The sequence below is a fragment of the Pteropus medius genome, unplaced genomic scaffold, assembly GCF_902729225.1.
Source record: "Pteropus medius unplaced genomic scaffold, Ma_sr-lr_union100, whole genome shotgun sequence".
Taxonomy (NCBI): Eukaryota; Metazoa; Chordata; class Mammalia; order Chiroptera; family Pteropodidae; genus Pteropus; species Pteropus medius.
In genome coordinates this window covers 8,074,956-8,089,253 of record NW_024354875.1, presented here as the reverse complement: position 1 = coordinate 8,089,253, position 14,298 = coordinate 8,074,956, and the positions used below count along the sequence as shown (strand labels likewise).

The 14,298-nt window shown below is 30.8% G+C and overlaps 1 protein-coding gene across 1 annotated transcript in view; it reads left to right on the top strand.

The window, feature by feature from the left end:
- Positions 1–14,298, top strand: part of LRP1B (LDL receptor related protein 1B) — a 1,647,539-nt gene that overhangs the window by 1,408,585 nt on the left and 224,656 nt on the right. The window contains exons 51-55 of the mRNA XM_039855262.1: positions 1,035–1,154; positions 5,518–5,646; positions 8,760–8,882; positions 12,212–12,352; positions 13,468–13,655. Of these exons, the coding sequence (XP_039711196.1) occupies positions 1,035–1,154; positions 5,518–5,646; positions 8,760–8,882; positions 12,212–12,352; positions 13,468–13,655 (701 nt within the window). The remainder of the gene's footprint in view (positions 1–1,034; positions 1,155–5,517; positions 5,647–8,759; positions 8,883–12,211; positions 12,353–13,467; positions 13,656–14,298) is intronic.

The window sequence follows — 14,298 nt, the reverse complement described above, 5'->3', positions numbered from 1 at the left end:
TATTTATCTTTATAGTAGAGCCAGATTCTGAACAAGATTAACTAAGATCTTTACAAATAGTTTATGTAGATTCAGAATTTCTGAACAGGAAGCCATTATATGGTTATATCTTTAATTTTAATTTTTCTAGATTCAGTTTTTCTAAACATCTCTCTTTTTCACAAGTCATTTAATTAAATGTTTTAGATAAAGACACAAACTTTTAAAAATAGTTTATAACATCAAAATAAATATTTAGTTGCACAGTCATTTATATTTTGAACATTTTAATTTGGAAGGATTTTATTTTGGGGTCTTTCATGGTGATAAGAATTCTGAGTGGAGGAACAGGCTGAGGGTGGGAGAGAGCAATAACAAACCTGATTGTGGAAGTAAATGGAGTACACTATTACAAATGCATAATTTGGTAATAACATACCAGACATCATGCCTAATTTGTATGTTATTAGTTAGACTTAAGTATTCACAAGGCAGAGAAACAAAAGCATCAAAATGTCAGGTATGTATGTGCATGAAACCGATGGCTTGTCATCCAGCTAAAGACCCCTGCAGTCACCTCATCTTTAAAAACAAAAATATATACTGGTGAGTTCCATCATACTATTACTTGGCCCAGGAAGTAAATGTTTCTCCAATTGTTCAAAAATAGATTAAAAACCGGAAAGACTAAGTAGACTACACTTAGAATATTTATTTATTTTATATCTGTGTATCACATATTTTTTAAAAAATGACAAACTGGAATATATACTTCGGGGAGAGTGCCAACGTAATGACTACCTCAAAGTCAAACCCTATGAGAATTGTGTTGAAGGGACAATGCTTTGCAACTTGGAAATTCGGAGGGAATATGCAAGCTGTTGTCAAAATTTTATAGAGCTGTCATAGAGAGGAGAAATTTCGCTTGTTTTATTATAGAACGGTTGATTTTAGCAAAGTCTAAAGAAGAACTTTCTCACTCTCAGATATGTCCTAAGATGATCTCAAACATTTCCCCTTTGCACTTAAAAGAGATATTTTTGTTTGTTTTCTAGATTCTTCTTGTTCTTGGAATCAATTTGCTTGTTCTTCACAAAAATGTATATCTAAACACTGGATTTGTGATGGAGAGGATGATTGTGGAGATGGATTAGATGAAAGTGATAGCATTTGTGGTGAGTTGTTCCTTTTGTTTTCTCATTTAATTTTTAGATGTATAATATATATGAGTTCTATCATTTTAGAATGTACTAAAAATATATTTTCTATTTTGTTATCTTAACATTAAATTTATATATACATTTCTATTTAGCTGTTTTTTTTATTTTTATGACAACCTATCATTCTTCTATTTTCGTATATATAGTTATTCAATATTTAGGCTGTTTTTCCTGAATATTGACACAATGAATATATTTGTAAATTTAATTCCTAGTCTTCAATGCCTTCTTTGGAATAGGTCTCAATATTTGGGATTACTTGGATCAAATTATTGAATATTTTTTCATGGCTCTTGATATGTATTGTTGAATTGTCCTCCGAAAATATTTTCTTGGCATGTACTATCACAAGCCACACATGCTATTTGTGTGCGTATTGTGTGTGCATTACAGTGATCATTATTAATGAATTGTTTTCAATGGGAAATAAGGAAGGAGCCTATTGTACATTATCTTAAACTATACTTTAAAATTCAGCTCTATATAAGTAGAGGCATAGTGTTAAACATCTATATTTAACCACTAAATGTCAACTACACAGCCATTGTAATTGCTTTTAAATAATCACAGACATTTAAAACATAATTTAAATGGAATTAACTGAATTACTTAAGTAATAAAAGAGGAAGCAATACAATTTCTATAAATGTATTGTATTCAGTTAAGCGTTCTGCTAATTTATTTATATGTCTGTCTGTCTATCTGATCTGTTTCTATATGTGTGTTTGCATCCATAGATACATATTCTTTACTTATTATATCGACCCTGTTTCATAGCTCTTGTATCCTCATTTTAGAGAGGGAAGGACCTGAGTCATAGAATAAAGTGCATATATAGAGTTAAGTATACTTAATTTTTTAAAAAATTTTCATAGTCTGACCTGCTCTTTAGATTATTATCACGGAGACAAGTAGACAAGATTTTATAATGTTAAAGCTAAACCAAAGTACCTTATAAATAACATAAAATTGGAGCTTTCCTTTGAAATCAGGCAATTTATTTTTTTGTATTTAAGTTAACCAAATCTACTTTTTATTTACACAGCTGAAACAACTTAGTTATATGACAAATAAAAATAAATATAAAAAGATCACCATCAAAAAGTTCTGAAAGCAAAAAGAAATTAGTAACCAATTAGATGACTAGCTGATCTCTTTTAACTACTTTACTTCTATCTTTTATTAAAACTTTCTTTAATTAAAAAAAAAAAAGATTACCTCCTTAGAATGGTTTGAGCACACTTCCAGTCTTTAAAATCATCTTGCTGTTAATCCTTTGTTTAACCCTACAATAAATGGCTCCGTTGATAACTGCTATCGTTTGTCAGTACACACTATATAACAAAAGGGGTAAAAACTACAGTCATACAGAGTTGAATTTTCTCACATCTGCATCTTTCAGGTGTGTGATTATGAGCAAGTCTATTTTATTTCTTATTTCTCAAATTTCTTACCTATTAAGTTGGTACAAAAAGATCTACCTTTTTGTAACTGTTTTCATCTAACATGGCAAATGTGCACTGTGTAAATGAATTTATTCCTATTCTTTTGTTGTTCTAGTTATCCTGCTTCTTTCTTTATTTTTTAATTATTGTCATGTCTGTCATTGTTGTCATTAACAATATTGCTATTGTCATATCTCTATCTCTCAGTATCCTGAGAATTAAAAAAGGAAAAAGGATTAAAATTGTAAAGGACCTGTTTACCTGTTGTCAAAACACCCAGTCAATTTAATTTAATTACAGGCTGCATTTTACATACTAACTATCGAGCTGATGACACATAAAAATTACTGCTTTACATCAGTCAATGAACTGAACCTAAGATTTTAGTATTGGGAAGGAATTTTATAAAAAGTTTATCTCAGTGGCTCTCAACCTTTAGTGCACAAAATATCCTCAGAAGTATTAAAAATGTAGATTTTTAGTCCCTACCTCCAAATATTCTGATGTGGGCTATAAATACATTCTTTCTTGATAAGCACATAGTGGTTCTGACTTGGGATCTGAAAATCTTTTTCTAAAAATCATAGTTAGTCCACCTCCATTATTTGATGGATAAAAAAGGAGAAACTCACAGAAGTCAATAAATTTGCCTGAGTCACTCAGTAAATCAGAGATGACAGAACTAGGACCAGATTTCAGGTTTCTGAAATACTTTACTAAATAAAATAGTAACTCTTACCAATCAAACATTGTATCTGAGTAGGTGCACATGATGGATCTTGTGGAATTCCTTTGGGTTTTCTTTCCTCTCCCTTGGGATTCACATTCCTAAGGAAGGCAATATGTGTTCTCCAGATGGCAGTGACAACTATGGAATGAAGCCATGAGTTTTTATCTTTGGCCTGTTTTACTTCCAATTGACTATGACGTTTTGGAATGCTCTTTACACAGAATCTGTTGAACACTATCAAGGGGGCCAGAAAATTAACTGCAAAGAATCGTATGCCATTTTATAGTTTGAGGTATCTTAGTAATTATGTAGTCATAACCTACATTTTATAGATAGCAAAATTTAGACACCAGTCTTCTCCAAGGTCACACAGAATTAAATTTCTCAACAGCCAACCAATGCTATCTCTATTATGCCTACCTTGAGAATATTAGAGTGATAATAAAAGTAGACAAGGAGTTTTACTTGTATCAGACTTCTCTAGCAGAAAAAAAAAATGCATTTTTAAATCGCAAGCTAAATAACAAAAATATTATGGAAATTAGAGCACTAATTGAGAGTATAATAGTGAAAGTGACACTTTATGTTCTTATGTCAAGCTTGAAAAAATATAACAGGGAGACATAATATAAGAATAATTTCTGAAGGAAGAGAATTTTATTATAAAAGGTAGTAAAGACATAATAGATAGCAGGCAAATTTATTTTTAAATGAATGCAACATTTATTTCATAGATTTTTTTATCATTTCTTTCTCAGTAATAGATATGTTAAACTCCATTCTATCAGCACTTATTCTCAATCAAATGAGCGAATCTGAATTATATGGGGGACTTCTGAACATTCACTTACCATCTTGTCCTCCAAACTAAAGTATATGTCAGGGACAGGCATATTTATGTTGGAAAAGATCACCAGGGAGGTCTGTTTTGGCACCCTCCTACCCCTGCCATCTTGAAAACATTGCACTGAAAATCATTTTCTTTTCATAACATCTCTACGGCTGAAAAGTAAGATGATATTAATAATCCAATTAAAACATGTTGGTTATTACTTTAAATGTTTGGAAACAAATATCTTACCTCAATCTAGTCAGTAATATTTTTTTCTTGGAAATAGAAACATTTTTTGAATAATTCTAGCAATATTATTTTTATCATCTTTCCTATGAGCAACTTTTGGTCAGAGGAAAGTGAAATTAAAGAAAAGTTAGATTTGGGTGTCCAATTATTGATTCATTTAACAAATATTTTATATAAATAATAAACAAACAAATTATTCAATATATATAACTGTACTTGGGGCTAGGGCAACATCATGAGAAAGAATTCTATTCTAATCTTATATGATTACCCTATGCTCATATGAGAAGAAACAATAAGAAACCACCTGTGACCCTTTGAATTTACAAGTTAACAAGCATTTTCTTTTTTGCAGTATACATTTGAAATGCAACATCATGCAACTAAAGGGACATTAAATCGATAGAGCAAAAAAAGGATAAATTCTGTTTTTAAGTGTGTAAAAGCAAAGAGAACAGGCATACATTTATTCTTTTAACAACACCAGGCAGAAAATATCAATAATGGCATTAGTGATTAAGAGAAGGTGCTTAGGGATCATTAGAGTTTTGAACTCCCAGATCAACATGTGGCACCCTATGTGACTTGTGATTTTCTGCAAGCTTTTAGACTTCCTTTTCTGTGAGATGAGATTAATAATACTGCTAGTGTTTGGGGTGATTGCAAGGATTAAATGAGTTAATATGTAAAGTGCTTAGCATATATGCTGTTATTATTATTATTATTGTCTTTATACATTCAGTTATTTTGAAATTTTATCTGTTTATTTACAATTCTATGACATTTCTATGCTTTGCTACATTTTATAAAAAGAAAATATCCTTATTATTTTCTGCCATGTAACTTTAAGAATATAACTTTGAAATTGAGAAGGAATGCATTCTGAAGAAAAATGTGTAGATGTCTATGGGAGAAAAATATTTGATGATTCCAAATAACTACAATCTCTTCCTTATCAGCAACATTCTTCCGTGTCTTATCTTTCCTGTAAGAAATGTAAATGATAGACCTTTTTCAGCAAACATGCAGTTATCTTAATGGCATTTTTTCTTTGGATTTCAGGTGCTATTACCTGTGCGGCCGACATGTTCAGCTGCCAGGGCTCCCATGCCTGTGTGCCCCGACACTGGCTTTGTGATGGTGAAAGAGACTGTCCAAATGGAAGTGATGAGCTCTCCATAGCAGGCTGCGGTATGAACACTTGTGGGACTGTGTGTGAAAGAAAGCTGCAGCAGCATCCTCAGACATCTGCTTTTGTAGTACTCACCATACCACATTTTCTCTCACTTTCCCAATCCCTGGACTCACAGGTAGTGTCAGAATTAATCAGGTGCGATGTTATCATCATAGAAGTTCAGCAATCCCTCTAACCTCTATTCGGAGTATTTCAAACATGCACAGTGGGATTACCCATTTTAAATCTGTGTTTTGATGAGTACAGATTTATCATTTCACTTCTGAGATAATGTAACTATTTCATGTGTGTGTGAGTGTGGCAGTTTTGTTACGTTCTTTTTAGCATCTTCTACCTTGCCCGCCCTCCCCCTCCCCAACATACACACATACACCATGACAAGTTTTAGATTGCTTGTTGCAGATACTCTGTAAATGATTGCTGTGATCCTAAATAACTATTGATGAGAAGGTCAGTGAACACCCATTAGTCCTATGGATAGAATATTAACCCTTAGGTCAGATAAAAATAGTATAGATATAGTTGAATGAAGCTGGGGGATCAAAGGAACACCTTTGAAGGTCAGACAAGTTACTATGCTTCTGACTCTCAAGAAACTTACAGAGTTTTACTCAATAGTAAAAAATTTAGATAAATTTCTTTGCATGATCAGGAGAATAAAGAGGCTGAATATTTGAATGTAAGTCCTAAGGTCACATAGGAGAATTGTTGAGCTGAGCAATTTATCAAAAATGATACTGTGAATTCTGTTCATTAAAGTCAATTCTGCCAATCATGTCTACAATGACCTGTCTTTGGATCTATAAAACTGTATTTGAAGCCATAATATGTGTATGTGTATGTAGTATGTGTATATGGGGATAGTTAAAGCAGAGAAGAAAATGAATACTTTGAACAGGGCTATGTGCACAGGATTCATATTACAATAGAATAATTCACTTTGATCTTGAAACCCATACATGTGTCTATAAAGGTCAATGGGGCAACTGAGGGCTACATAATATAAGATTTTACATCAGTTCAGGGATCCAGACGGTCCCAGTATACTGTTGCTATTGCAACAAGTTAACACTCTGGGAAGCATATTAACACTTTTGGACTTCACGGGTGCTATTAAGTAAATTATGCTGAAATACAACAAATTGTATACTCGAGTGACCTGAAAGTGTTAATGCCAAATAAGCTTATGTTGCTTAGTGTTTTAAGGATTAATTCATATATTAGAATTGGCATAATTCACCTAAGTTATATAAGCTATCACACAGTTCAAAGTTAGAGCAGTTATGAACCGAATTTTACTTTGATTATAATGGCCAATTTTTAACGATGTTCCCATGTGGCTTCTATATTGTTTGCTAAAAAAAATTTTGAAATAAATTATCCTTGATTAATTTTTAAAAAATCTTTTGAAATTTTTCCTACTCATGTCTTTATTTTAATCATTACTGAGTTAATAGCAGAGATTTCCTTTCTTCATGGAGTCTGGGACAGTCTAGGGTATAGAGCTGATTGACATGTAAAAATAATTATAATACCTTAGATGTCATAATGATATACAGAAAAAATACTAGGTCATCACGAAGAAATATTATATGTATATATATACATATATATTTTAATCCTAGAAGTCTCATGGAAAGATTTCAAGGAAAAGTAAGAACATTATCTAAGTCATAAAGGACAAAAAAGAGAGACATTTTCTAGGTAGAAGAAAGTGCCTGTTAAAACATGTAGCAGAGAGATTGAAAAGCATCTTAATTTTTCCAAGTGCCCATTATACATCAATTATTTTGGGTAGATACTTTTATTTACAGTATTAAATTCCCATATCTCAGTGAAGCGTTTTTGAGAACACTTCCAAAAATAATTCTTCAATAGATAAGAATTCAAAGAGGACCTAGGAATTTATTGAATACCAAAATGGGCTGCTCTACTTCATATAATTTATCTAATTCTTCCAAGAAGTTTATCTGATAGATTTTATTATCTCTATTAAATGAATAAAGAAAAAGATGTATGAAGAAAGTAAATAGCTCAGGATACAAATAAAAGAGGCAAAGAGACATTTCTCAATGCCTTCCTCTTTTCTGTATGTGAGAATGACATACTTTTTTTTTTTACTTTAAAAAAATTGTGATATAATTGACTTATAACATTGTATTAGTTTTATGTGTACAACGTAATGACTTGACCACAACAATAAGATAGTTAACATCTATCATATAGTAGATTCTTGACATCTGAAATATCTCAAACCTTGAGTCTTACCATTGCATTTATCCTTTAAATGTAAAAAAAGGTAATTGAAAAATATTTATATAATCCCTTCAAACCTCTATGATTCTATGCATATGGTATTAAAATTGATATCCTCTGCACAAGTTATCATCTTTTGAATGTCTGCTAAAATTTTATGGCACATTTTGATCAACCATTTCTCCCACAGTTTAGGGCTTTTGTTAGAGCACATTATTCACAGATCAGTATTCTGAAATGATCAATATTTTGTTTCATGGATTGATATTCCTAATTTAGTATGATACTTATGGTTGAGTTTATCACACCATAGATCTTAACCTATTTCAACACCTCACTTGTGAAGTCATCTAAATGTGTTTTCTTCTTAAAAACAGTAACTTTCTCAGTCCTTTTGATTTTCTTTTCATTTCTATCATGAGCATTAGTAATTGGTGGTCTTTTCAGGTTAATTTTTCACGAACAAGCAATATTTTTTATCTCTTTACTAGTATTTCTTTAGCTACATTATTACAATTGAGTAATTTTTTAATCACAGACGAACCTTTAAACTCATCCTTCAGCAAATTTATAAATTGCTAAATGGCTTGAAATTTCAGGTTCACTCTAGAACTATTGGATGTATTAATATTAAACTTTGAATTACAAATTTATATTAATATATTCAAGTATATTAATAAATATGTGTTAATATGCATTATTAATTTAAATGATATAGTGAACATTGAGTAATTTTTTTGTCTAAATAACTATGAATTATTGAGTATACCAACATACCTTCCCCAAACTTCTAAGGTGCGGGAAGATAAAATAGGTGCTCATATAACTTTATTTTTTGTGATGTCTTTCTTAGCTCCCAATAATACATGTGATGAAAATGCTTTCATGTGCCATAATAAAGTATGCATTCCCAAGCAATTTGTTTGTGACTATGATGATGATTGTGGAGATGGCTCTGACGAGGCGCTGCAGTGTGGTAAGTATATCTAAACTTTTCATGGAGAAAATTCTCAGGTTAAATCTTAGTCTTTTAAAATGACTTAAGGAATACATAAATAAATAAAAAAAACAAAGATATCATTTATTAATACCAGTAAAGACATTTAAATTCAGTAATACACAGACATATTACATTTAACCTCTTCAAGCTACAATAATTACACATTTCTTTGGAAATCATGCCTACTTGAAGGGTATTCTTATCAGGAACCGCACTGGAAAATGTTTATAAAAAATATCTTTGGTTTTTAGTACTTTGAAGTACTCTGTACTTTAAAGACGATATATTGCTGTCTAATTTAATCCCATAGCCAAATCAAATATTTGAGAGAGAGGAAGAATACAATTTTGCAACTATCAGAAATACTGAATACTAAACATTTTCTCTTTGCCTTATCTTTTTACACACGCCCTTTTTGTTAAAATGTAATATTATTATGAAATGTATCTTGTCACTATGCATATAATTATCTAACCATCATATATGTGATATTTATACAAATCCAGATGTAAATTTTGGGATAAAAAATCAGCCATCAAAAATTCCCAGTTGAAGTTGTAAACTAATATAAACCTACTGGTTTTGTAAAACATTTAAATGCGTGAGCTAATTAATATAAAATAAAAAGCTGTGAAATCCACATATACCTGTAAAAAGCAGTAGAAATAGTGCCCTTCCTTGTCTTCCCCATGCAGTGTCTATAGCCTTGGTCTTTAATGTAAATCTCTTTGAAATCAGTGGGTATCAGTTTTTATGATCATTTCACCATTAGGTCATAGACTCAATGTGATATTTTAAAAACTACATCATAAGTCAAAATGTAAATCCGAAGTAGAGTTATGTCTGATTGAATATCTTCCCTCTGCTAGATACTATATTTGGTCAATATGGAGATAAATGAGACAGAGGTCTCACTAGAAAAACTTACAGTGAAAAAAGAAAATCTGAAATACAATATAGTATAATAACATACATTACTGGATAGAAATAAGTATTATAATACATGAACTCAGACCTCAGAAAATGATTTTTGAAGCACTAAAGAATAGAAGCAGGGAATGTTTGTCATAGGAAATTATATTTAGATGCTAGAGAGAATGACATAGTGCTTAGGAGCATAAACCCTGGAGCAAGAGCTTGGATCAGAATCCTGACTCTGCCACTTACTAGCTATGTGACTGGAAATGTTATTTCAGCTCCCTGTACCTCAATTTCCTCACTTGTAAAAAAGTTATAATAACATTGCTTAACTCTTTGGACTGGTAAGAAAATTAAGTGAGTTAATATTTATAAAGTGCTTAGAGCAGTTCCAGACACAAAGCAAATTCTATATATGTTCTATATATTCTATATACAAAGATCCATAAATTTAGATAATTGAAAAATGGCAATTAGTCTTTTCAGGTAAGTTGAAGCTAGAAAGTTAAGTTGAAGCTAGATCCTAAAAATTCTGAAATACAAAGTTAAAGAATTTGTGTTTAATTATTTTGGCTCTCAATGGCCAGAAGACATTTTGAAATAGTGGAACATCTCAGTCAAATGTATGTTTTAGAACTATCTTTTTTTTTTTTTTTTCAGTAGAGTGGATGAAATATTGCCATGAGAAAGGGGAGGGCATAAGGGGAAAATAAACTGGTAAGGAGGTTATTGCAATTTTGACCTTCAGTAAGGGTCAGAATTCATTTATAGTTAGATAGGAAGGAGGAGAAATTTCTATCTAGATGACATAGTGGATGATGTTGCTATAAATTAACTTTGAAACACTGGAGGTTAGGGACTAGTTTTGCTGGTGCAGAAGAGATGTAACAAAAAGTTAATTCTAGACATTTTGAAAATGAAATATTAATCAGACAATTGCATGAACTAAGTAGGGAGTGTTTGAAAGTGTAGTTCTAAAGAGCAGAAGTGTGATCAAGACAAATAATATTAATTTGGTGGCCATCAGAATGATGGTGATTCTCAAAATATGACAGAGAATGAGAACACCTAACACTATAGAAAGGAAAAGGGAGAAAACTATAGACTGAAGATTGAAGTTAGGGCTTTACGTATAACATTTTGGGGTGGAACAGGAGAGGACTTCATATACAAAGAGAGAAAAAAGAACAACAAAGGCAAAGTTAGAAAGAAGCTGGATTTACAACATCATGTGGCCAGCAACATCAATGGCTACAGGAAAGTAAGGTAGAGAGCAGTCTGAGGCACCTTTAAATTTGACATTTGTCACTGGTATTTATTAGCTATGAGGAATTTCAGAAAGTAGATGTTGAAGAAATGAGATGTTAATGAATTAAAGATGAACTGGAGGTAAGTAAGGGAAAATAAAATCAGTAGTGTAAAAAAGAAGAGAAATATGTTGTTAAGAGTTATGTAGATAATCTTTATTGTTATTGGATTTGGAGGAATTAGTGAGAAAAAAGGAGGGAAGAAATATTAAGAAAATTGGGGATATTCTGGAACCATCTAATTTTGACATTCAATGTGATAAACATCTCAATTAAGTAAACATTGTTGAATTAGTTTTTATTGAAATTTTATTTTTTAAACCATAAAAATCTAACTTTCTCTCTCCAAAAACAGAATATTTGCTTACATTTACCAGAAAGTTTCTAATAGAAATGATATTTTTATTGTTAATAAACCTAGGGAAAAAATCTTATTTAACATTTTATAATATTTAAAATCAAATGTGTTTCACTTACAAACAGGCATGAAATTAACAATTGATGGGTTGATACTGTGATTCGAAGAAAGCTTTTTAATGCCTCTAGAAATCAATATATAGGATAATTGCAATAGTTTTTTGTGCTTGTTGCTCTACAATTAACTTTTTTTTCTTATTTTAATAATTTCTTTACACTTTAAATACTAACTCCTAAACATAAACATGACATTACAGCTTCTGAGAATTATTATTATAACTCAGAATTAGTTCACCCATATGTTCTAGTGCTATACCTAATCAAATTAGGTCTTGAAAAAAAATCTGATATCTTTCATTTTTGTTTTCCATTCTAAAGGAACTCTTTAGGATATCGATAAAAGGTGAACCAAGATGGCATACTGCAGGGTTGCATTCTTGTTTTCTCACCTAGAAGCAATAATAATGCCTTGTTTATAACTTTATTTTCTGGACCTTAGTCCTACCTTTCAAGTTCGACCACTGTCCTAGAAAGAAATGAAAAACATTTCCCATAGAAAGCATGAGTATCTCACATGCTTATTTGAGAATAGTGTATATTAGAGGATGAATTTTTAATTAATATTTGTTATTTCAATTAGAATTGTTATTTCTTTGTCTCTAGGATACCGCCAGTGTACTGCAGAAGAGTTTAGCTGTGCTGATGGACGATGTCTTTTAAATACCCAGTGGCAGTGTGATGGAGACTTTGACTGCCCTGACCATTCTGATGAAGCACCTTTAAACCCAAAGTGTAAAAGTGCAGGTACAAAAAATATATAATACTCTGGTTATTCCACAATTTGTCTTTTTTTGATGGCAAAACTGTGACTCTGGTTTTTAGTCTAGTGTGGTGTTCAACGAAAGGAAACAGAGATAATTAAGCATTGATGTCTCTAGTGATATCACACAGGATCATAGTCATCAGCTGTGGTTTGTATCTAGTGTTCGAAATTTAGTCTGTGCCTAAAACATGAAGATTTGAAACAATGAACTTGATGAACCCATCAACCTGCTCCCTTCAAAAAATGGTCTCTTTTTCCTAATACATTATTTTACATGAAGATAATTTCCTGATATGGACATATTTGAAAATTGAAACATAAAAGAAGTTGAGATTTACTGAGAAAGCTGTATTATTCATAATTAGGCAAAATAAAATAAATTGCATATCATATGAACAGAAATATATACATAGACAAACTTGGTATATTTATCATTTCACTATTCTAACAACTGAATACATAGACGTATATTTTAGAATAAAAACCTAATTAATTATTTCCTCATTTAGTTTACATGTTAGTATGACTTCTTTAATCATATTATGATAATGAGTAATGTTTAAATCATCAGGATAGGAGTAGCTGCAAAACCTCAACTCCTTTCCACAGCTATATTTGGAACAACTATTATTCACTCAAAATGTCCTTTTTATGCCCTGACTTAAAAATGTCAATGCTATATTTCCAAGAAGAAAAAGAATTTAGGAATATTGACCGAGATACTTAATTTTTAGTGACATGTGCTTTCTCAGAGACCTGTGGCTGAGAGAAATGTCATACTATCATTACACTTTTGAACTCAATTCTTCACAATATGGATGAAGACATTAATTTTACTATAGATGCTTATTTTGATTATTCATTTTTATGGTAAAGCAAGACTTATAGTGGGTTGAACAAAAATACAGGTTGCCCTTGATTTTCTATGTATTGTGTGTAATATATTATATCGAATATAAAGCATTTTATATGTACATATATTTACTATAATTTTTAACACATAAGTTATCATATTTGTGAATTTTATATCAACAATTGTAATACAAAACAATGGCATGCCCTTTATGTTCCATTTGTTTTATTTTTTTTTTTCCAGAACAGTCATGCAACAGTTCATTTTTTATGTGCAAAAATGGCAGGTGCATTCCCAGTGGAGGTCTTTGTGACAATCAGGATGACTGTGGAGATGGCTCAGATGAGAGAAACTGCCATATAAATGAATGTTTGAGTAAGAAAGTCAGTGGATGTTCCCAAGATTGTCAGGACCTACCAGTCAGTTACAAGGTAGGTATTCATCAAAAATAGCAAATTATTGGATACATTAGAATTTGATATAATGAAAACTGTTTAATCTAATATAGCTATAAAACTTAAAAGGTATGAAAATATTGTTAGATAAAATGATTTAAATGGAGAGTTTCTATGTATGCAAACCATAATAATAGTGTGGTATAAAATTGTAAAAATATACTCAGCAAGGTAAATAAATCAAAATATACTTTTAACATATACTGAACATAAAGAAAAAATAAATAAGAGAAGACTAGTTTTTAGAGAGATACTGCTAAGTTAATAGTTGTATTAGATATGTATGTAACTCCTAAGTTCTCTTTCCCAATCATCTTTCAAGTGAAATGGGCTAATCATTTATTTACCACAACACTGGAGAATGCAATATTTTTATATGAACAAGAATAAAAAACATGTAAATTATTAGGACTGTCTGCAAATACACTAAAAAATAAATCATGCCTAATATTCTATTTTTTTTTTATTAGTACCATTTTCCCTAAGAGAATAATTCACTGACAAATGATTGACAACAATAGCATTTAAAAACATCTTTGTTTTATTGATGTTGGACTGGAGAATGCAAATAAACAAAATACTAAAATTAAAGCTGTGCATTAGGTTAAATCGATTATGT